At 42.9% G+C, this 25,852-nt stretch overlaps 1 protein-coding gene across 1 annotated transcript in view; it reads right to left on the bottom strand.

The window, feature by feature from the left end:
• rin2a (Ras and Rab interactor 2a) overlaps nucleotides 1-25,852 on the bottom strand; it is a 78,074-nt gene that overhangs the window by 32,417 nt on the left and 19,805 nt on the right. The window contains exons 2-5 of the mRNA XM_045211598.1: nucleotides 24,680-24,776; nucleotides 3,056-3,156; nucleotides 1,235-1,445; nucleotides 526-637 (exon numbers count right to left, since the gene is read on the bottom strand). Of these exons, the coding sequence (XP_045067533.1) occupies nucleotides 526-637; nucleotides 1,235-1,445; nucleotides 3,056-3,156; nucleotides 24,680-24,739 (484 nt within the window). The 5' untranslated portion in view covers nucleotides 24,740-24,776. The remainder of the gene's footprint in view (nucleotides 1-525; nucleotides 638-1,234; nucleotides 1,446-3,055; nucleotides 3,157-24,679; nucleotides 24,777-25,852) is intronic.

Below are 25,852 nucleotides of genomic sequence, written 5' to 3'. Positions count from 1 at the left end.
TTCCTATTCACTTCAAGAACATCAACAAGATGTGGCTATATTAAGCCTTGTTTAAGGTTAGCTTTTGTGTGACTCTTAACTGCATAACACATAACTACTTTCACTAGGTAAGTATTGGGAAATAGGTTTTTGGGAAACTCCAAATGCTCTCGGCATTGACCTCAGAGTAGGGAAAGGTAAGTGAAAGGGTGATACCTAGTCAGTTGAATGCGTTCAACTGAAATATGTCTTCCGCATTTAAGTAGAGAATGTTGAGGCCCAGGTAGAGAGATGTCACATATTGTACTAGACAGCGGTAAACTGTGACAGTAGCACATCAGCACGTGTTGATTTAGGAGGGGGAAAAACCGAAAGGGAAATGCACAGAGAGCAAAATGAATACAATAGAAAATAATATTCAAATGATCAGAGGAAAATTGTTCTTTTTTGTGTTGAGAATAAGTTTATAATAACACAGGTATATGCGGGATACATTTGGATGATAAAGATCCATAATCGATGGGAATGAACAGGCCAGGTGCTTACTGTATTGACTCTCCTTCACAGGGAAGTCTTTGACGGGTGTCTCAGAATCCTGATGCATACGCAGAGAGATCACCTTCCTCTGCAGGGTAGTCGACTTCCTCACCAGAAACGTCTGCAGCCAGGGTAAAAAAGCACATTGAGAAACACAGACAACAACAATAAAAACATTGAAATGGAGAATATCAGACACTTCGGAAGTATACGTCTCAATTAGTCCTCCATTGTGTGAGATTGTAAGGGTGTCTTTGAGTATTGTGAGGTTGTTGCATGAATAGGAGTTTAATGGTAGGGTCAAGTAACTGATGCACCTAAAACTATTTTCTTTATTCCTCCTATTACCTACACGGAAATGGCTGTCAAATAAATGGCTCTGCTCTTTAAATGGAATGAAACTGCCGTGTGAGATGTTTTATCTTGTGTTGACTATGTCTGCTGTTTTAAAAGAGATGTAAATCTCAATGTGACCTCTCTGGTTAAATAAAGGATAACCATTTAAAAAAAATAAGTGATCAGAATGTGATGGTTGAGTGGTGAGATACAATTCTAAACTACTGTGTACTTAGATGAGATGTATCATTGATTATCTTGTAAGACAGTGTAAGCTTTATGCATGGAAACGCCATGTAAAACTTGAGCGACTCCTGTTTCACAATCAGTTCTTCTGAGAATAAAATAAATAAAAAGAATGACTGAGTGTATCTCATCTCACCCCGGTGGGCTGCGGTTCCAGCATGCTTGTGGAGTCTGCATGGCTAAGTCCCAGCTGCAGCCACACAACGTGCGTCTGCACCAGCCTGTCCAGCACACTCATCCTTCTACACAAAGAGTCGTAGCCGGAATCCCTAGCTCCAGCCAGCCGAGCCCCCACACCAACACAGGGACGAGCCTGTAGGAACAGACCTCCCACCTCCCCATCCAGCCTGAGAGAGAGGGAGAGAGAGAGGGATAGAGAGGGGGAGAGAGAGAGGGAGAGGAAGAGACCTAATTAGAAATATACCTTTCAAATCCCCTATATGTATAATGGCCCAGGAGGAACAGTACTTCAGTGTAGAAGGACCAATGTACTCAACAACATCTAACAATGAAATGACGCAAAGCAAGCACACCTACTGAGGCCCGTATCCCTCACCACTCATACATCTTCAAGAAATGGGTGCTGGGTACGCAGACCCACGAGCCACTGCGGCCCCTCATGATGAGTTCAGTTTTTTGGGGGCCCACACCCCCATCAGTTGCCCATCCCTGATCTAAGTGATTGATAGTTGTATTCAGCAGTCATAAAAATATGCCTTATTTACTTTGAAGAACTACAAAATAGTGATTTTGTCAGACCACATAGGTAGCAGCTCTATAGAGATGAGATGATGACTTGGAATGAAATAATAAAGTCATCAAATAGAACAAATGTAATATACACAACAACTGAAATACTTTATTCAAGTAAAGTAATATGAATAAATGATGGTTAATAAGTGATAAGCAGTAATGGGCAGTCACTACCATCATGGGACTTTTATTAATTGTTGTATTCGGTGTTGTTACAGCATTCAACCCACATAATAAGTTGGTAGAGCATGGCGCTTGCAACGCCAGGGTTGTGGGTTCGATTCCCACGGGGGACCAGTATGAAAATGTATACACTCGCGACTGTAAGTCGCTCTGGATAAGAGCGTCTGCTAAATGACTAAGATGTAAATAATGCACAATGCATTTAATGTAAAAAAATAAAATAAATTGAAACCGAAAACCGTGATTATCTTTTTTAATCGAACCGAAACTACCTCAAAAAACACTAATCGCTCAGCACTAATATTTAACAATCTTCAAAATGAAGCTGATACTGGGTATAATTTTATTATAATCTACATGTCATTATTATGTACCTAATGTCAGGTAACTTGTAACCCATTATCTAATTTACACTAATATGCTTGGTGTTCACTTTGAAAATCCCTGATACTCTTTCCACTGTCAGTCCTAACATAGATCCCTCTGACATCCCGTCAACACAATGACATGATGAAACTCAGCTACGTGAATGACCAGGGCACACTATCCACACCTGCTGGTGGACACAGGAAATTACAGTGGAACTTAAATCAATGTTACTCAAACCACCACTCATTTTACATTTTAGTCATTTAGCAGACGCTCTTATCCAGAGCGACTTACAGTTAGTGAGTGCATACATTTTCATACTTTTTTCATACTCATCATTATCATCATCATCCTCATCAATCATTCTTATCAAACATCCAGTAACAATGAATTCAATAACTGTTGTTACTACATTTGAACAAACAACAGAGGTCTGAAAGGGAATTCTACTCCTTCCTTAAGGAGACAATCACTGTTTGAATGTCTTCCACCGTTTCCTCTCCCTCTAACATACACAGCTAACGTTAGTTTTACATCAGCCCATGAAGAGGCTGAAGCAAGTCTTCTCATCATACTACTACTAGAGTAAACGGATGTACAGAAAGAACAATTTTGTTAGTCAGTTTGTCTGTCAGTTTTAACACACACTTACCCCTGTAGTATGACAGGCTCTGGGTCTCTCTCTGCTGGCTCAGCCTTCTGCACCATCTCCCTCTTCAGAGTCCCGATCTCCCAGGCAAACGAGTCGATCAGCTACAGCACAGCAAGACGGGAGAATGATCAGTGATGAGGGATAGAGGGATAGAGTGATAGAAGCAACCAAATTGAGAAAAAAATGAAACAGAGTGAGAGTGTGTGTACATTTCTTGTATTTGCGTGAGACTACTTTTCACTCATTCCTGCAGACTCAGGAGCTGGGAAAATGTTAGTCACCTCCCAGTGTGTGTGTGTGTGTGTGTGTGTGTGTATGTGTCCACCCTCTCCTCAGAAGAGCCACTTCCCCTTTAATGACTGGCCAAGACTACAAGGAAAGAGAAAAGAAAAGCAACACAGAAATACCCATTCAGACAAAACAAACCAGAAGAGACGCCAAACTCACATAACATCCTCTAGCCTAAAACATCTCACGCTGATACTGAAGTTTACAAGATAAATAAATCCAGCCATGCTAAAAAACAAATAATCCAATACTTCATGCATTTTTCCACAAACCAGTCATATCCAGTATAGGTCACTGTTTCAAACACATGAACAATGAACAATGAACTGAGGGGATCTCACACACCACTGTGAAATCTGACTGGACTCATACACGCACCCCAGACCCCATCCTCAGAGTCTGTGCATCTACGGCCATTCCTTGCTCCTACAGTGGCTTGATAAATCTGAGCCAGCATTTTTATTTCCACAACTACTGACAGGGTTGTTAGTCTAACCATAACTAAACCCCAGTCAGCAAACCATACACACGCACGCACACACACACTGCCTGCCACTCTCCCACTACAGCTCACTGCCAAGACACACAGCCGGAGAAGAGCAAATGGAAGCTTTAACCCATGCTTAATCCTAGAATCGAAAAGATTTAGACAATACAACCTTCCCTGAATAACCACATTCACCATGCTTAAACTACATCAGCTACTATACTGAATTACTTACATTAGCAATAGTTCACAATATCTAGTATAAATCTCTGCTTACCTTGAAAGTGTGTTAGGTAAAATAAGCAACAGTCTAGCATCATTAGCACTGAACAAAGACCCCAGTTTGACAACCGTCACCTCTGGGTGTTTTCATTTCATATATGAGGCGACAAATGTCTTCCTGAAAATCAAAGTGATGTAATTGCTCAATTACGTATATGGTTGATTCTGGTGTAAATTGTAGTCCCACCCCCAAAAAACTATTTAAAAAACTCAGGGCATTTATTTACATGCTGATATGTTCTAATTCAATCCAAGGCAATAGCAAACATATTGTTCAATCAATATAGTACAAAGTCCTTGTTTATACACCTATTTCTATTGAGAGGTGGCTGTCCCACACTCTGAGTCCTAAACTTCATGTTTGAAAATCAAGCAATTAATGCATTTTTTATAAAATTTTGAACACTATTATTTCAATAGAACATCTTGAGTTGTTTTATTATTATATTGAAAGATACTGATCTAATTAGTAGTTTTGTTAATTTTTAAACATCTTTCTCTAAAAAATGCTGTCCCACCTTCTGATGTCACTACTGAAACACACATTAAAATACTGTAGAATGAATGTGTCTTAAACCACACCCCTACAAATATCACCAGGTGATGGGTTTGCACCCATCTCGACTATGGCCACATGGTGAGTAGTCTGTCTGCAAACATTTTTGAGAAAATTAGTGAGCAAGTTGGCAAATCTTCATGCATTTTTAAGAAGTGTAACTACCGGACATCTAATATATCAATAAATATGTAAAGTATGGTTTTGGGACTAAAATAGGCTATATGTTTGCTGGGATGTAATAATAATAATAATATGCCATTTAGCAGACGCTTTTATCCAAAGCGACTTACAGTCATGCGTGCATACATTTTTTGTGTATGGGTGGTCCCGGGGATCGAACCCACATGTACATCTGTCCAAATGAAAGATAGCCAGCCATATGTTAGCTATGGGGATTCTTTAAAGTCCCAAATAAGTAAAAATTGTCTAAACTGAAATGGTCACAACCAAAACAATTGACACCATAGAGATATATAGAGGTCTCATCTTTGTATCTGTGCCATTATGGAGCCTGTGACGGCACGGGCAGCGCCATTGAGGCTATCTCCATTTTAAAGTTGCAAGTGCCATGCTCTACCAACTGAGGACCACCATCTGGGTAGTGGACAAGTGCACACATCAGGAAAAAGTGTAGAGTATTGAGATACATAGGCAGCAGGGGGGCTCCAACCTTCCAAGAGCCCAAACATTGACATCTATTTGGCCAAAACGCAGACGTCTATAATGTGCTATACTGTATTGTCACCTACTCTACTATACAATGCTCTACTGTACCCTACTGAACTGTGCTCTACTGTACTGTACTCTACTGTGCTCTACTATACTGTACCCTACTCTACTGTACTCTTCTCTAATATACTGTACTGTATAATAATATAATATATAATATGCCATTTAGCAGACGCTTTTATCCAAAGCGACTTACAGTCATGTGTGCATATATTTTTACGTATGGGTGGTCCTGGGGATCGAACCCACTACCCTGGCGTTACAAGCGCCATGCTCTACCAATTGAGCTACAGAGGACTCGAGTTTACTCTACTTGAGTTTCTTACAATGGACTCTTGATCTAGTGGTCTTAAGATTCGGTCTTTAAGTTGTCATGGTCTCAACTCACTGGGACTGGGTCTTTCTTGGGACCAATGTCCTGGTATAAATCTTGGTCTTGGCTCCTGGAAACCCAATTTGAAGAAGGAAATGCTCTCTGATCATTGGCTAAACACTCCCAACCCACATGAATCCCCACCCAGTTGACTACATTTAAATGAAGCCCTCAATGGCAATGTAAATACTAAATGAAGTAATATCCTCCATTTAACTCTAAGATTGACACTCGACACAGAAACACCTGTTATTTTGCCAAAATAAAGACAGGTAGAGTGATAATTCATTAGATGCATAAGTAATTCAATCAATCAACACGTTTCAGATTCATACAATCAAAATTTAACATTTTACAGAGAACAATAGAGATAATATTCCACTAAATTAAATTGAAAGGTTTTAAAAGTCTGGTTGAAAGTCATGTTTTTACTATTTTGTTAATTTGGTATACAAATAATTGCAACTTTTCCCACTATGTTTCTGCAGTGACAAATTTAGTGGGGTGGAAAGGAATTCAGGTAAATGTTTCAAATATGCAATACCAACTAAGTGTGTGAGTAGTATATAAATTGTCTACCTGACATAAACTATGTATACAAAAGTATGTGGACACCCCTTCAAGTTAGTGGATTCGGCTATTTCAGCCACACCCGTTGCTGACAGGTGTATAAAATCGAGCACACCAGCATGCAATCTCCATTGACAAACATTGGCAGTAGAATGGCCTTACTGAAGAGCTCAGAGACTTTCAAAGTGGCACCGGCATAGGATGCCACCTTTCGAACAAGTCAGTTGGTGAAATTTCTGCCCTGCTAGAGCTGCCCCAGTCAACTGTAAGTGCTGTTATTGTGAAATGGAAATGTCTAGGAGCAACAAGTGGTAGGCCACACAAGCTCACAGAAAGGGACCGCTGAGTGCTGAAGCGCGTAGCGCTTAAAAATCATCTGTCCTCATTTGCAACACTCACTACCGAGTTCCAAACTGCCCCTGGAAGCAACGTCAGCACAATAACTGTTTGCCGGGAGCTTCATGAAATTGATTTCCATGGCCGAGCAGCTGCACACAAGCCTAAGATCACCTTGCGCAATGCTAAGCGTCGGCTGGAGTGGTGTAAAGCTCACCACCATTGGACTCTGGAGCAGTGGAAACGCGTTCTCGGGAGGGATGAATCACGCTTCACTATCTGGCAGTCTGATGGACAAAGCTGGGTTTGGCGGATGCCAGGAGAATGCTACTTGCCCCAATGCAGTGCCAACTGTAAAGTTTGGTGGAGGAGGAATAATGTTTGGGGATTTTGTATTTATTTTTTAACACCCAATTTGCAACACTTCTATAGAATGACCCATATACAGTACACAGATGCGCGCACGCACAAACTCACAAGCAGTATAAATTGAACCATTTCCCAATACTGTGACTAAAAAAGGCCAGTTTTGTAATATATAATAGATGTTGTGTAAGTTGGTTAAGCAGCTATAGAGCAGGGTAGAGGGAGTCAAACTCCCTCTACCCTGGAAACAGAGTTTCCAAGAGCAAAGCAAATTCCTCTTGCACTAGGCAGCAGCTATACAGGAAGACAGTCAGTATGACACATTTACCAGAAGTTCTGCAATTAGCCTCCATGTTGGTAACAAACGGCTATGCAAATGCATTCTATAATGCATTTGCGTAGCATACAGTTGAGCATCCGCATTTTGGGGGATTTCCACATATCATTATCATTATTGTATATCATTGTTGTTATTCTAGGCCTTTTTATTAATCTAAACCGGTTCTTTAAATAGCCTATGCAAAACATGTTTTGTTTAATTCTGTTGAGACATTTTCATTGGCTAAATTAAGTTTGATCTGTCTTTTGAATTGTGTGTTCCGTATTTAGTTTAAGGTAAAATCATTATCATTAGCCTATTGCTGTCATTTATTGGGTACGGTAGGCACTAGCCTTTCTTGGTAACTACTGCAATAAACCAGTTCGCATGTCACGACTTCCTCCGAAGCTGCCTCCTCTCGAGCACTTGCTCGAGGGGGCGAAACACCCTTTCCTTGTCTGGACTGACCACCGTAACCTGGAGTATATCCGGGCAGCGAGGAGGCTGAACCCTCGCCAGGACAGGTGGGCCTTGTTTTTCACCCAGTTTGATTTCACGCTGTCCTATATACAAGGCACAAAGAACGTGAAGGCAGACGCACTGTCACGGCTGTATGACACAGAGGAGAGGCCCATAGACAACACCCCATACTCCAGGCCTCCTGCATTGTGGCGCCGGTAGTGTGGGCGGTGGACGTGGACATAGAGCAGGCGTTACGCACAGAGCCATCTCCACCTCAGTGCCCAGCTGGGCTGCGGTACGTGCCGTCTAGTCCGTGATCGTCTTATCTATTGGGCACACACGTCCCCCTCCTCTGGTCACCAAGGCATCGGCCGTACAGTGCGCTGCCTGACCGGGAGAGGGCGTTCCTTACTGCATGCTTAATGAAGTGCTGAAACCACTTCCTGAACAGGTCCCCATCAATGTAGCCACTGTTTGACCGTCTATACAAGGCTTGGGGAGGGGGGCCTCCCAGTGTGTAGTGGCCACCGGGGAAACACTTGGGGTAGATGATAAACGGGGGGACGTCCTCCCCAGCTGCGTTGAAGCAGGCCAGCACTGCGATGTGCTCCTTGGTCCTCGGAGCCTGCTGGTACACTGTGCCTGCTCTGGTCGCTACGAAACCCAGACTCATCGCAGTTATAGATTTGTCTGGGTTTCTCCCTCACCCCACTCTCCTTCAAGTGCTTCTCATAAGAAGTAAAAGCGTCCATCGTCGGACGTGTGGCACACTCAGCTCTCCCCCTGTCCAGGGTGTCCGGCCTCCTCATGCTCAGGTTCTTGTGCCTCCTCCTGAACATTTCCCACCACCTCTTCCCCAGTGGTGGGATTGTTTCCCCTGGGTGCCGAAACCTACAATAGAATAGAATATATAATTGTCCATCCAGGATGAACATTTTTGTTTTGGCATCACCATACACATCCACATTTACATCACACACATTGAGAACAGTCAGTCCAGCATTCTACATACATAAACACATAGAACACCAAATACCTGCGTATTTTGTAGGCGTATTTCATCAGCCTCTGTCTGGTGAAGGGGAACCCATGGCTGGCGCAGTAGATACAGTACTGCACCAGAGAATTTTCATCCTCTGTGGAAGCAATGTGGGTGGTACACTGCGACAACCATGGGTCACCCGGCCGCTCAGCCTGTCCACCATCCCTGCCCCGCAGTCCTCCATGGCATGGAACATGTCCACCTCACTCCACTGCTTCCTCTTGACTTTCTCCATGCTGTGGTGGTAAATACATGTAGCTAAATAACTTGGCATACTCTACACATTTTAGAAAGATAACTCAATCTGAATATGTATAAACATTTACATTTCAAAGCTAAGGCATTGAAAGGTGATGAAAGTATTCACAATAACTGAAAGTGTACCCACGTTTTTTGTTTGATGTTATCTGTAATGAAAATTAGTGTCCCAATTAGTTTAATATTGATGCATACATTGTAACATTTGACTAAACACTGCCTCTATGTAGCTGTTGTAAGATGAAACATAGCCAACAGTGATGGGTGTCAAAAAGTTAATGGTTCAAAGTTCAAAATTACTTTTTGCAAAACGCCCCCGTCAGAGGACTCCAATTTTGATACGGTAAAGCTTGACAACATTCAGCTGTTTTCGTGATATGTATTATCTAACGCTTACAACTTTTTTGAAAACTCTCAAAACCTAACTTAACTTACATAAATTGCACTGAAAATCGGTGGTCAGCTAGCTAGAAGGGTGTCTTTAGTCGCAAAACTTACCGTTATTTTCCAGTCCATTTAAAATGTTGAGCTCGAGGTGATTTAGTCCTCCAACCGCTACAGAGTGTCCGAAGTTAGGGGGTGTCCAATGTTGGGGAAAAATTAGCTAGCAAGAACATCAACAATGAAATGCGGTGGAATTGAAGCTTTCTTTAACAAAAAAATAAATAAATTATGAAAATGATCATCCACAACCAAAAGATGATGATGAGGACACTGTCAGAGATGCTGCTACCGATCCTCCACCTCAGAAAAATATCAACATGTTTCGAGAGGGGTCGCTTCGCGAATTCAAGTGGCAAAGGAGGGACAAAACTAGCAGCACAATGTTCTGTGAGTACTGTTGAAAGTGTGGAGTAATAGCAGTAGGGAAGACTTATTTTGCCACTAGGTTCAGCAACCTAAAACACGAGTTGTTGCTAAAACATAACTTAAGCCACAAGCACATCAAGTGACAGGACAAGTGCATCGAGGGCTACTAGCTACCAGACGTATTTGACAGTCAACAGGTGACAGCCCAAGCCAATGAACAGGCAAAACTAGAGATGAAATGTAACACTGCTTACTGCATTGCCAAAGAGGAGATGGCTTTCAACACGACATATGGAAGCGTGGTGTCCTGCGCAAATGTTATTGGCACCATCGTGGACACTATCCGGGAAGAGGGTTAGTGCTATCCGGGATCCTTGACGTCCCTACCCTAAACCCTAACAGCAAATGTTTTATCAGCTAGATTCTAGATCAAAGAAATTGATTAGTTATTGTGAGAGGAGACTAAATATTTTTACATTTGTCATATCCCTACCTAGGGCTGTGGCGGTCATGACATTTTGTCAGCCAGTGATTGTCAAGCAAATAACTGCCGGTCTCATGGTAATTCACCGTTAATTAACATAAACACATGTAGCATCTCCTGGCTTCCACGCATAGCCTACAAGCTACTGATGCAGACCTATGGAACATCTACATTTAAAAAAGTCTAATAAATCCATGTAATATATCCTACACAATCACAATAAATCCATTATTTATTTTATATAGACTACATTTTCTTCATGTTTCTTTAGACCTATTTCAGAAGAACAGAATAGCATACTCTGAGTTGTCCTTATGTTAGGACCTGATCTGGCTATGTCATATGGCTGTGGGCTACACTAGTTCATTTAGCAGACAAGATTTGCTTAGAATTCCGTGGCATTATTTTATATTATTTAATAGTATGAAGAATACAATAGAAAATAGCTGAATAAAATAGAAATGATATTTTCTCCAAACGATTTGAGGGAGTGCTCACATGCAGCTATTCTGTGTTGAGTGGTTAACAAAGAAACAGGTACTCCTATATGCTTAATTTAGAGTTATTTATGTAACTTTAGTTGTGATACAAATGTTGGGCTATATGTTTTGATTTTTAATACATTCTAAGGCTGCATGATGCAACTCTAATGATGATTTGAAAAAAGTTGCATGAAAGAAATGAGCTCTGCTTAGTTTTTTGCACAGGCTGTACACACTTCATCAGTCTCTAATTCACAATTTGACAAGCACTTGATAATGCCTCAAATTTCCCAGCTGCATCCCCTATGTGTGGCCGTAATGCCCCCTAAAGAAATCCATGCCTTTTGCGGCCAGTGGCCGCTGTGCCCTTGGGCTGAATATAATCATTATAATTCCCTTCTCCCGGCTGCGTGCCGAAGCACCTCTCATTCACATGGCTCTCCGTCACGTGATAGGGTCTTTCTCACAGGCTACAAGTGAAGACCGACACATCGGGGAAGCAACTGCGCATCAGGGGGCCCAGTATGAAAATGTACGCACTCACTAACTGTAAATCGCTCTGGATAAGAGCGTCTGCTAAATGACTAAAATGTAAATGTAAATGTCCTTATCCAATTCCGAGGCACATATTGAAGATATTGGAAGAACTGTCCACATTTACTTTTCGTCAGCCAACAAGATGTGTAGGCTTAACGAACAGCAAAGGCACTAGCCTATGTCAATCTACTATCCCCATAGTACAAAAGTTGACCTATTCTGTGCGAGAAGTAAATATTCCAAACATAGTCTGGGACAGTTGTGGGATGCGATAGATCCCAAATTAATACAACCACTAGCATCAAAAAACCTGTTTTAAGCAATGAGCCTGATGCAACGTTTAGCTTAAAATGTTGATAAACTATTAGGCTATTTCTTCACATTATAAGTGCAGCAATGCGCACACGGCAGTAGGCTATAAGCACGAATGTTCCATCATTCTCATGAGGTGTGCTACATGAGGTGTGCGACCTTTGATTTGAAAAAGTAGACCAAAAAAAAGCATGCACTGTTTCTTGCCTTAAGCTGGGCATCATTCACAAGTGATAATATATAATTCACAAGTGACAGGCTAATATTGTCACTGATCACACTATTCTTGATTTAATCTTGTCTTTACATATACTAAATAATATGTGTGAAATTTGTTTTGATTTAGAATGGACCATTATCATGCACCTGTCTGGAAACAGGGGCAGCGTAGGAAAATACATGTCATCTATGCACTTAAATAGCGAATGGAGGACGCTTTTCCAGTGGTTAATTTTCATGTCCGCCAGGTTGGCTATACTCCTGTTGTAAAGAGAAGCAATTTGCTTAATATTAGGAAAGTTGAGAAATAAATATAGTAGGCCTAGGCTATAGAAAGCTGATGGGATCCTCCTCTTTTTAAGAGGCCATCACTCTGTTTTCTCACACAATTGCATAGCCTATAGAAATGTTGCGCAACATGAGCTCATGGGCTCTCATGAAGTGTTTGATTAGATTTTCGATCACATTTGCATTGATATCAGAGTGATTAGAGGGACAATAGAGTGCTGAGTACCAACCAGGCAGTTCGCAAGTTTCATAGGCTACTAATGACCATCAGCAGCATCAGGGCGTGGACAAGCCTAATTACCGTGACTAAACGGTCATGTGGAATTTGACTGCAGTCATGACTCGTGACCGCCGGTGTGGCAGTAATACGGTCACCGTAACAGCCCTATCCCTACCATTTAGACATAAAAACACTTCATGTATCTAGTTCCCCCATTTGAAGAAATAAGTATTTGGACAAATTCACTTTTAGTGCATTCAAATCTTAAAGTCTAAAGCCGGTTGCGTCAAACTGTATGGTTCCTGCAGAAGTCCATTCATTTAATTGGGAGGCAATCCGCACCACTGCAACTCATCTGCCAGACTAGGTTGCGGTGCGTGGCACTGCGTGCAGTGTGTCGCATGCGTTGTATTTTTTAAACTTGTGCATTGATTTGCTGTGCGGTACCAGTAGTAAACCACTGAAGAAGTTGTTAATGTGTAGCATGATTCTTTTTGTTGTGATGCGGCGCATGGGTTGTGAGGAATACGTCAAATGTAACATACAGCAATAACTTGTGTGCACGCAGCGTAAGGTTAGTATTTGGTCCCATATTGCTTGTACCCAATGACAACATCAAACTTGTGGCTCATTGGGTGCATTTGCTGTTTGTTTTGGATACTATGGGACATGTCTTGTGAATGGTGAATGGTGTCTGGAGTAATTTTCTTTCTAATTGAGCAGAGACGATGTTTCTGAACACTTCTAAATTCATTCTGATGCTGCAATGATTAAGACAATTCATAAATGGATCATGAATAATGATTAGTATTAAAGTTACATAGGCTACAACAACAGATGCTAACCTCTAACCATTACCAATAACAGAGAAGGTTAGCATTTTGGGGGGGGTATCACCTTTGTGACTATGTAACTTTCTCACTTGTCATTATTCATTTTTCATAATCATGGCAGCATCCAAGTGAATGTTTCAAACTAGAGCTGTGTTCAAACTAGAGCTGTCAAAGTTAACACGCAAAAAAATGTGTTGTGTTACATTTTTAATGCTGTAAATGTTTTTGACACTGTTAAATCGCATCTCTATTTCTTCACCGCATGGACCCTTTTTAAGCCCATGTTTCTGCACGGACCCTATTCCACATGGACACTGCCCTCGGTGGCAGCTGCTGTTATGTAGCGCTGTCCATCTCAAAAATCCACTATGTGCACAGCTTTGAGCAACAATTTTTAAGGAAAACTTAGAGTTCAACCATAAACACATTCCGAGGCGTTTCTTTAGAGAACAGCAAAAACATAATTCGTTTAAATAGCTGGCTAGACTAACTAGACTAAAAATGTTTAACTGACATGGGCTAATTGAGTGACTGTCAGTGAGTGACATAACAAGAGGTAAACTGCTGATGCACAACCAAGTTTCGAAATTGCAACTTGTGTATTCTACAATCCTAATGATCAACAGTAAGTTGAGACACCAACCGAGTTCCTAAATAACAAAATAATAATAATGTGTTTTATTACCGGTACAGACCTCGGGGTCCTCATATGTAGCTACGGCCATGTGTGTGTGTGTGTATGTGTCTGTGCGCGTGCAAGTGTTAACCTTCAAGTACATTGATAACAGGGAGTAGGCCACAGGTGGCTGCTGAGGGGACAAGTGCTCATAATAATGGCCGGAACGGAGCAAATGGAATGGCATCAAACACATGGAAACCATGTGTTTTATGTATTTGATACCATTCCAGCCATTACCACGAGCCCGTTCTCCCCAATTAAGGTGCCACCAACCTCCTGTGGAGTAGTCCTACTTAAACATTGGGAGCATTTTGTTTCTGATACAGATTATGTTTGTGTTTCCGTCCCTGCAATGCACTGCTTTTTAAATGGACAAATCTTTCTTTAGGACCAAATTTGAGCAAATTCAAAAATGTTGATTAATCGTGATAAACTACAGAAAATCATTTGATTAATCGCGAGGAATTATTTTAATTGTTTGACAGTACTAGTTAAAATATCTTCTATTCTCACTTACAAAAAAGTTTATACAAAATTACACCCGGGCAAGACATGTCCCAAAACAAACTGAAAATGCACCCAATGAGTTTGTAGACTCACAAGCTTGATGCAGTCATTACGTGCAAGGGACATGAAACAAAATACTGAACTTTAGACTAATTTAAAACACTTTAAGTAAATGTGTCCAAACACTTATGATTTCTTCAAAACGGGGGGACTAGATACATAACGTTTTTTTTTTCTTCTGAATGGTAAAACAGATCTGTATGAAAATACCCTCAAATAAAAAGTGACATTCTGTCCTGTCACTTTATAGTAATAATTTGATCTTATAACCAATATGCTGGAGTACAGAGCCAAAATCAAGATTTTAGGTTCACTGTCCAAAATATACAGTATATAGCCTTTTATCTTTCTGTTGGTCTGGTAAGCCACATGAACTGATTTATGACTGGACTGATAACACTCCTGGAATCTCAGTCTGGAGTGGCCCTAGTGACACTATTCCAGTCTGGAGTGGACCTAGTGACACTATTCCAGTCTGGAGTGGACCTAATGACACTATTCCAGTCTGGAGTGGACCTAGTGACACTATTCCAGTCTGGAGTGGCCCTAGTGACACTATTCCAGTCTGGAGTGGCCCTAGTGACACTATTCCAGTCTGGAGTGGACCTAGTGACACTATTCCAGTCTGGAGTGGCCCTAGTGACACTATTCCAGTCTGGAGTGGATCTAGTGACACTATTCCAGTCTGGAGTGGCCCTAGTGACACTATTCCAGTCTGGAGTGGACCTAGTGACACTATTCCAGTCTGGAGTTGACCTAGTGACACTATTCCAGTCTGGAGTGGACCTAGTGACACTATTCCAGTCTGGAGTGGCCCTAGTGACACTATTCCAGTCTGGAGTGGACCTAGTGACACTATTCCAGTCTGGAGTGGACCTAGTAGGGGTGGGCGATATGAGCTAAAATTCATATCACGATATTTTCCACTGTCCAGACGATATCGATATGATATCACGATATATGACGTAAAAAAATATGAATCACATTTTAATATCCCTTCTTGGTTAAATTATATTAGTTAAGGAAAAATATGTATTTGAACCTTATATAACCAGAAAGAGTGAGGCATTGGACCGTATGGACCTGAAAAGTTTTTATTTGTATTGTGCAAACATGCATTCCGTAAACATGAGGTAGGTAGGCCTATATATATATATATATATATATAAATTAGATATTAAGTAAAATTAAATAAAAAATAACAGGAGATAAAGAAAATAAGGTAATTACAAATTCAAATACGTGTGTTTGTTTTGGCTACGGTCCGTAGATATGTAAAAAACTAACCGTTTGAAACTAAACCTTTCAAGCCTCAACCATCAATTATCAACAATATCAACAAATCTTCACTAGAACTTTCTTCACAAGTTCCGTGCCAGGAATACCAGCATGTTGACTGTTTCTGGCTTTAGTGCTGCCCTGTGACATGTCACCACATTGCCCCCCAGTGCTGAATGCCCTCTCAGAGGGGGCACTTGTGGCAGGGATGCATAAGTATTTCTTTGCCAGACAACTCACACGTGGAAAATTAGATCCGTGAAATCGCCACCACTCCAAAGGATCAGACTCGCTGTCTGCCGTTGCCAGAATGTAGCTATTCAGCTCTTGCTCAATGATCTGCCTCTCTGAACATGAGGCAGGTGCACTGCTGGTCTGCTTAAAGAAGCTCCCAAGGCTCTTCTTGGGCTTCTTGCCTGATTGATGAGCAGTGGAAGCTTCTTTCTCCCTGTCAGTGTGATCCTCTGCAAGAGACGATTTTCCCAGGGCTGTGTTCTCCACCAGGAGGGCTTCGGTCTCTGAGGCAGCTCTCACCTTAAAAATGAAAATAATTAAACTTTATTTGTATAGCACCTTTCATACATAAAATGCAGCCCAAAGTGCTTTACATTTGAAGCAATAAAACAAGAACAAATGAATAAATACCTTAATGTCCTCCAGTTTCTCAGCGGACATGTACCTGGTCTTGAACCTTGGATCTAGAAAGGTAGCCATGGAGAGCAGCTCATCTGTTGCAGGGTCAGTGTACTTGTTATTCAAGTAATCAAGAACCTTGATCTTGATCTCTTTGGTCAGTTCTGTATCGTCCTTGCTCAGATTTAGAACCTCTGCATTTAACAGATTGATGACAGGCTTCAAATAGGACACGCTCACATACGCTTCTCCTGACAGGGCATCTGTAAAGTCCTGAGTGGCTTCAGTGCTGCTGTGACTGATTCCAAGACCTGGATGTCTTGCCAGGTAGGTACAAGGTGCCGTGTCTTTTTGTCCCCTGCCAGGACCTGTGTAATGGCCTTTTCCTGCTCCAGGACTCTTTCCATCATTTTCAGACGAGATCCCCACCTTGTCGGAGATTCTGTGATGAGCTTGTGCAGGGGCAGGCTTAGTTCATTCTGTGCTGTCATCAGGGCCTTCTGCTTTTTCCAGCTGTATGAGAACGTGCTAACCACCTTTTTGCAAACCCCTGTGGCCCGGGGAAATCGCACACCCCTGTGGCCCGGGAGCGTTTTGGACACTCCTCTCTGGAAATTGGGAATAAGAAATCAAAATAATAGGGTGAAAAATAATCGAATCACAATACAATAATAATTAATAATAATGCATTTTTATATAGAAATCACAATACAATATAACTTTTAATCTTTGTTTGAGGATTTACGGCATTTACATTCAACTGTTACACATTTTACAAATCTGATGTGCTTAGATTTAGCCTACGGTACATGGCTGATGTGAGCTGTATTTTTTCTTAATAATAAGCATCATACAGGGTAGGCCTAGGCTACAGTCCTGAAACTTACCAATAGCATTGTGCAGCCTGTGTCCGAAACATCCAAGGTTTGCCCACTTGTTCAGCTGCAATGCCTTGATCATGTTCGATCCGCTGTCGGTCGTCATACAAACTTGACGCGACTCTTTTAATCCCCAGGACGACAGTATGTCCCTCAGCCCACCTGCAATTATTTCCCCGGTGTGGTCGTCTGGGAAATAAGACGTCTGTAGGCACTTACTTTTCAGTTTCCAGTCACCGTCTATGTAATGGATTGTGAGGCTTATATAAGGTTCTGTGGTACGACTTGACCATAGATCGGCAGTAGTGGAGAAGAATGGAATGTTATTTATCTCACTGTAAACTCTGTCCCAGCATTCTGTGTAAAGCTGTGGCAGGCATTTTTGGCTAAAATATTTGCGGCTCGGGATCTCATATCTTGGGTCCAGAGTTTGAATCAACTTTCTGAACCCCTCTTTCTCCACAGTTTGAATCGGTACCATGTCCTTCGGCTATGTGATTTGTAATCGCAGCTGTGATGTCTATCCATTTTTTTGCTCGTCTTCTCATAGCAAGTACCGGCAGCAAATGATGATATAATTGATTGTTGAGTGCGAGTCTGGCTTGTCTTCGGGCCGAGCTCCTGGGCTTACTGTCTCACGCATTCTGGTGCATTGTTCATACTCACGGACATGTATGTTTTTAAGTGATTGAACAGGTTGGTCGTGTTTCCACCTTTTGCTAAGACAACACGACGACACAACTTGCATAGGGTAGTGTTTTGGTCGGGGTCGGAGATTTTAAAAGCCAAACCAGTTCCAAACAACAGAGGTGCCCCCTTTCTTCTTAACCAATTTATCCTCCTGCTCTTGAGCAACATCAATTTCTGTGTTTTCGCTCATCCTGGATTGTAAAGTTTTCCCCCAATAGTTAACCTGCCTCCTAACTGCAGCTGCCTGCACACTTCTTTGTTGCTAGCACTACATGCGTGCAACAAGTGCATGCGACGTGCGCTCATAAAAATAGGTCAACATATTAACATACATTCTTTTATTCGTAAGAACCAAGAAAGGTTGGATAAAAAAAAAAAAAAAAGATGTAGCTACTTAGTACTATCACTCAGTTGAAATTTGGAACAAAAAAATATTGATGCAAAATTCGAATTTATGAATTCTGAATAAATCGCGGTATCCATGATATTGCTAAATCCATATCATGGCGCGGCACAATACCGGTTTTAACTATCAAACCGGTATATCGCCCACTCCTAGGACCTAGTGACATTATTTCAGTCCGGAGTGGACCTAGTGACACTATTCCAGTCTGGAGTGGACCTAGTGACATTATTTCAGTCCGGAGTGGACCTAGTGACACTATTCCAGTCTGGAGTGGACCTAATGACACTATTCCAGTCTGGAGTGGACCTAGTGCCACTATTCCAGTCTAGAGTGGACCTAGTGACATTATTTCAGTCCGGAGTGGACCTAGTGACACTATTCCAGTCTGGAGTGGACCTAATGACACTATTCCAGTCTGGAGTGGACCTAGTGACACTATTCCAGTCTGGAGTGGACCTAGTGACACTATTCCAGTCTGGAGTGGACCTAGTGACACTATTCCAGTCTGGAGTGGACCTAGTGACACTATTCCAGTCTGGAGTGGACCTAGTGACACTATTCCAGTCTGGAGTGGACCTAGTGACACTATTCCAGTCTGGAGTGGACCTAATGACACTATTCCAGTCTGGAGTGGACCTAGTGACACTATTCCAGTCTGGAGTGGACCTAGTGACACTATTCCAGTCTGGAGTGGACCTAGTGACACTATTCCAGTCTGGAGTGGACCTAGTGACACTATTCCAGTCTGGAGTGGACCTAGTGACACTATTCCAGTCTGGAGTGGACCTAGTGACACTATTCCAGTCTGGAGTGGACCTAGTGACACTATTCCCCTTTTTCCACTTTCCTTTTCATCCTCCTCTCTATTAAATTTTAGTCATTTAGCAGGACGCTGTTATCCAGAGCGATTTACAGTTAGTGCATTCATCTTAAGATAGCTAGGTGAAACAACCACATATCACTGTCATAGTAGGTACAGCAAAGTCAGTGACAGGGGTGGAATGAAACATATGTCTTATTTAAAATACTCTTTGAAGAGGTAGGTTTTCAGATGTTTTCAGAAGATGGGCAGGGACTCTTCTATCGTAGCATCAAGGGGAAGCTGGTTCCACCACTTAGGTGCCTGGACAGAGAAGCGCTTTGACTGGGCTGAGCGGGAGCTGACCTCCCGTAGGGGTGGGATGGCCAAGAGTTCCAGAGGTGGCACAATGGAGTGCTCAGGTTGGGATGTAGGGTTTGAGCATAGCCTGAATGTAGGGAGGGGCAGTTTACGTTGCTGCTCCGTAGGTAAGCACCATGATCTTGTAGTGGGTTTCAACTGGAAGCCAGTGGAGTGTATAGAGTACTGGGTTGACATGGGAGAACCTGGGAAGGTTGAACACTAGACGGGCTGCGGCGTTCATTGCACGGTTTTGATGGCACAAGTGGGGACCCCAGCCAACAGAGAGTTGCAGTAGTCCAGACAGGATATGACGAGTGCCTGGATTAGGACCTGCCCCACTTGCGAGGAAAGGTTGTACTCTAATTATGTTGTAGAGCATGAACCTGCAGGAGCAAGTCACTGCTTTAATGTTTTCAGGGAATGACAGGGTGTTGTCTAGGGTCACACCAAGGTTATTTGCTCTCTGGGAGGGGGACACCGTGGAGTTGTCGACTGTGATGGAGAGGTCTTGGAGCAGGCAGGCCTTCCCCGGGAGGAAGAGCATCTCCGACTTGTCGAGGTTGAGCTTGAGGTGGCGGGCCGACATCCAAGCTGAGATGCGTGTCGCCCCCTGGGTGTCAGAAGGGGGGGAAGGAGAAAAGTAGTTGAATGACATCCGCATAGCAATGATAGGAGAGACCATGAGAGTGACTTGGTGTATAGAGAAAAGAGGAGAGGGATAGATCTAGGAAGATGAGAACAGAGGAGAGAGAGTCAGCTTTGGCAGGGCGGAGAGCCTCCGTGACACAGAGGAGAGTAGTCTCAGTTGAGTGACCCGTCTTGAAGCCTGTTTTAGGGTCAAGAAGATCGTTCTGAGAGAGATAACTAGATAGTTGGTCAGAGACGGCACGCTCAAGTGTTTTGGAAAGAAAAGAAAGAAGGGATTCCGGTCTTTAGTTTTTGACATCAGAGGGATCGAGTGTTGGTTTCTCGAGGAAGGGAAATGACTCTGGCCATCATGAAGTCAGAGGGGACACAGTCAGTGGTCAGGGATGAAGAATGGGAGAAGGTCTCCAGAGAAGGGGCAAGGGGATGGGGTTGAGTGGCAGCTGGACATCACTAGTCGCAGGATTTTATCTGGAGAGAGGGGAGAAAAAGGTAAAGGGTAGTTCTGTGTGAGTGAGACCAATGGACTCAGTAGGCTGAGTGAACGAGGAGCCGATGTCAAAGTGGTTGACAAAGTCGTCTGCAGAGAGGGAGGAGGGAGGGGGAAGAGTTGGAGGATTAAGGAGGGAGGAGAAGGTGGAACAGAGTTGTAGGCAGAGGCTTGTAATTTAAAGTGATGGAAAGCGGCTTTAGCAGCAGATACAGAAGAAGAGAAGGTAGCGAGGAGGGAGTGGAAGGATGATCGGTCCTCCAGAAGTTGAGGTTTCCTCCATTTTCACTCAATCATGGAGGAGGTGGGGAGGGTTGAGCCGGCCGGGAGGAAAGGGGACAGTGGGAGTCAAAGGAGGCGGAAAGGGAGGAGAGTAATGTCAAAGAGGCAGAGTCAGGAGACAGTATGGAGAAGGATTTAGGGGAAGGAAGAGATGGATAGAAGAGGAGAGAGTTGTGGGAGAGAGACCGAAGATTGCGACGGTACTTTACCATTTGGGTAGGGGCTGAGTGGGTATGGTTGGAGGAGCGAGGGAGAGTAAAATAAACAAATGAATGATCAGAGACCTGGAGGGGGGTTGCAGTTCCAACACTTCATAGTGTTATTATATTGGGGCAAGGTTAGTGTTAGGACATAGACAAACACACTATCCAGGATACACTTCCACACTCCATTCCTTTAGAGGCAGCAGCAACCTTGTCCAAGTGCTGAGCCTGGTTGATAAGCACATCAGGTGCTGCCAATTAAGGTGATTGTCAGTCAGTGTCAGCTTGGAGAGCCTTCTGGTTTTGTTTGGTGGCCATGAAGCCTTTTGTTTGTTTTGAGTCTTTAGTTTGGGCATGCCTTTTGTAGTTATGTTTCGTCACCATCTGAACTAACAATAATCCGCTTGGACTGGCCGACTAAGAGGTCAAGAGAGACATACACTACATGACCAAAAAAGATGTGGACACCTGCTTGTCGAAGATCTCATTCCAAAATAATGGGCATTAATATGGAGTTGGTCTCCCCTTTGCTGCTATAAACAGCCTCCACTCTTTTGGGAAGGCTTTCCACTAGATGTTGGAACATTGCTGCGAGGACTTGCTTCCATTCAGCCACAAGAGCATTAGTGAGGTTGGGCACTAATGTTGGGCGATTAGGCCTGGCTCGCAGTCGGCGTTTCAATTAATCCCAAAGGTGTTCCATGGGGTTGAGGTCAGGGCTCTGTGCAGGCCAGTCAAGTTCCTCCACACCGATCTCGAGAACCCATTTCTGTATGGACCTCACTTTGTGCATGGGGGCATTGTCATGCTGAAACAGTAAAGGGCCTTCCCCAAACTGTTGCCACAAAGTTGGAAGCACAGAATCGTCTAGAATGTCATTGTATGCTGTAGGATTAAGATTTCCGTTCACTGGAACTAAGGAGCCTGAACCATGAAAAACAACCCCAGACCATTATTCCTCCTCCACCAACCTTTACAGTTGGCACTATGCATTCGGGCAGGTAGCGTTCTCCTGGCATCCGCCAAACCCAGATTCGTCCGTCGCACTGCCAGATGGTGAAGCGTGACTCATCACTCCAGAGAACGTGTTTCCACTGCTCCAGAGTCCAATGGTGGCGAGCTTTACACCACTCCAGCCGACTCTTGGCATTGCGCATGGTAATCTTAGGCTTCTGCTCGGCCACGGAAACCCATTTCATGAAGCTCCCGACAAATAGTCCTTGTCCTGACGTTGCTCCCAGAGGCAGTTTGGAACTCAGTAGTGAGTGTTCGATCCGAGGACATGCAATTTTTATGCGCTACGTGCTTCAGCACTCGGCGGTCCCGTTCTGTGAGCTTGTGTGGCCTACCACTTTGCGGCTGAGCCATTGTTGCTTCTAGACGTTTCCACTTCACAATAACAGCACTTACAGTTGACCGGGGCCTCTCTAGCAGGGCAGAAATTTGATGAACTGACTTGTTAGAAAGGTGGCATCCTATGACGGTGCCACGTTGAAAGTCACTGAGCTCTTCAGTAAGGCCATTCTACTGCCAATGTTTGTCTATGGAGATTGCATGGCTGTGTGCTCAATTTTATACACCTGTTAGCAACGGGTGTGGCTGAAATAGCCGAATCCACTAATTTGAAGGGGTGTCCACATACTTTTGTATATATAGTGTAGCTGGCACTGGACCAAGGTAAGGTTGCTCTCTCCCTGGGCACATGTACATTCAACACCTAGGCGTATTCTGCTGATTTCTCACATAGATGCCCATCTTACATCAGGTTACAGACCAGTTAACTAGGTCTAAGGCCCCTAGACTTAGTGAGTGCAACAAGTTTAGCAGGCTAGTTATTGGTTTCCTAACAACAGCCACTAGTACTGAGCATTCAGCAGTTCAAAGCAATGATTAAAAGCGTCCACATGCTTCCCGTCCGAAACAGTTCTTGCATATATTATGACGATATTTTAGTTTTGTTCTTCAGCATGGGGGTTTTCCGGCTATTCGTGCACACAGCATTTTTTCCTGAGGCTAGCCGAAGTTCGGTAGCCGAAGTCTACGCTCCTTCGTCTGTGATTTGTCAACAGTAGGGCTTCTTCAATTAAGTGTTTGTCATTCAACAAGAGACAATTGGTTTTCATGCAATTTTTTTCACTTGATAAATACTGCACCAAACACTAAGACCTCCTTGGCAAAAACGGCAAAATTAATTACAGATTTCTTTAGTTATTTTAGATGAATTCAGACTATTTTGAGGAAATGTATACTTGCTACGGTGTCTCTAGGGACAAGAAGTACTATTGCCGCTTTTTTCTCGTTATTCAAGCGAAGGTCTTTTAAGGGAGTATTCGAGGCACAGACGTTCACTTGGCCTAGCAGAGTTCTGCTAGGATCAAACCAAACCTAGTATGCAGATGCCTTAAGTAGGCTAATAGGTGGAAGGGCAGCACTTAGTATAGTCTGGCTAGGGCAATTCTAGCTATCTCCCCTCTTTTTTTCTCGTTGACCTATCATCTCCCCTTCCCTTCTTCCCTCCCTCCCTGCTAAAGCATCATTCGTATGATAGGCTGTTTCAAGTCAGCAGCCTTACTGTATCTCCTATTGAACGCCACAACCCCATTGAAAGCCTTTGATTTAGTATATGAAATGAATGGCTTCAAAGTGTAAGAAATGAACTGGTCTAAAAATAGAGTGGGTGTGTTCTTTGAAAAGACAGTTCATTGGAGAGTAACCTATTACTCTCACATTCAGAGTGAAGATCTATAAAGTCTTTATTGGAATCAGTAGATCTTCTACCCCTCTTCACAGCACTAAGGGGTGTGGTGTGATGGTGCTGTGTGGTGTGTGCAGGTCTATAATTACTCTTTCTCCCCCCAGTGAGATAGCAGGGTTTACACAGTTAACTCAGCCATAATATATGCCTGGCTGGGGATATGGGTCCCTGAGTAGGCCTTTGACCTCCTGAAGCATTTGTAGGCTAAAGAGACTCACTAGCTAAAGTCCCAGCAGGTTCCCAACACATAACCACCAGATGTATTGAAAGAGGAGCTTCTCACTGAGTTCACAGCTTAAATGTGGTAGTCGTCATTACTACAGAGAGATAGAGGCACGAACCCACAGCTCAGAGACTTTGGTAAGCAATGCTAAGCTAAAACTAAATCACTTCAGTCTATGACATCACATTTCATATGGAGTGTATTTATCATACATCTGATGCATGGACATTGAGGAGAAAAAGAAAGAACATGGGGACTGTTTAATGTTAATAACATAACTAACCCAAACTTCCTCTCAAATAAGTATCAATAGAGTAACTTAACAGACAAAATACAACTAGAACAGGCCGTTACGGACACAGATGGACAGAACAAAAACAAACCACAAGGACAGTTTCAGGAAGGCTCCTTCTATCTACCTCTCCCCCCTCCTAATCTTCTATTTGTTTATCTTCTCTCCCCCCTCTCCCTCCGTACCTTGAAGAAGCTCCCTTTCTTCTCCCTCAGGCTGGGTTGGATGAGTGCGCTTGTTGACATGCTATCCTCCTATCCTTCGTCGTGCCTGTGTTTCTCTCTGTGGGGGAGAAAAATAATGTCGTTAGCTAGGTTTCCATCCAATTGACGACAGATTTTCATGCAAATATTTTCAAATCCGCATAATAACAATATGCACATTTTCCCACCAGAGATGTGCTTCCATCAAACTGACTTGTTGCGGATAAAAGGCTGTGCGTGATGACATAATGCACATAAAGATAACTTTTGCGGTTAAATTTCCATGTACCGAATTTTAAAAAATACAAGTAAAAAAATAGGTAGTGGGAGCAACACACAACATGTCATCGGTGACTCCAAGTTTACTTCGATATGATGGTTATTAAATCAATATTTGCGCAAAAAAGTGTTTCCATTGCGAATTTCTCACATAATTCATTTTAACGACACAAAAAGATCCCACTTTGTCTAGCGTATTTTGTTTTGTCGACATTTGCTGTTTCCATCAGGCCTGTCGTGACATTTTTTATCCGGCATGTACTTTATTCTGCATGCTCTTCAATCGAACACTGCTTGCACCCGCCCGCCCGACTAGAATCACTAGTCTCGGCGGGTCTAACTTAGAATATGTGGACAACTACAAATACCTAGGTGTCTGGTTAGACCGTAAACTCTCCTTCCAGACTCACATTAAGCATTACACAATCAGTTAGGAAAGCAAAGGCTAGCTTTTTCAAACAGAAATGTGCATCCTGTAGCACTAACTCCAAAAAGTTTTGGGACACTGTAAAGTCCATGGAGAATAAGAGCACCTCCTCCCAACTGCCCACTGCACTGAGGCTAGGAAACACTGTCACCACCGATAAATCTACAATAATCGAGAATTTCAACAAGCATTTTGCTACGGCTGGCCATGCTTTCCACCTGGCTACCACTACCCCGGCCACCAGCTCTGCACCCTCCACTGCAACTTGCCCATGCCCCCCCGCTTCTCCTTCACACAAATTCAGACAGCTGATGTTCTGAAAGAGCTGAAAAATCTGGACCCCTACAAATCAGCTGGGCTAGACAATCTGGACCCTTTCTAAAATGAGTCGCCGAAATTGTCGCAACCCCTATTACTAGCCTGTTCAACCTCTCTTTCGTAACGTCTGA

This window comes from Coregonus clupeaformis, chromosome 37, assembly GCF_020615455.1.
Source record: "Coregonus clupeaformis isolate EN_2021a chromosome 37, ASM2061545v1, whole genome shotgun sequence".
NCBI lineage: Eukaryota > Metazoa > Chordata > Actinopteri > Salmoniformes > Salmonidae > Coregonus > Coregonus clupeaformis.
Note: the sequence above shows the minus strand (reverse complement) of the source record. Positions and strands in the feature narration are given on the sequence as shown.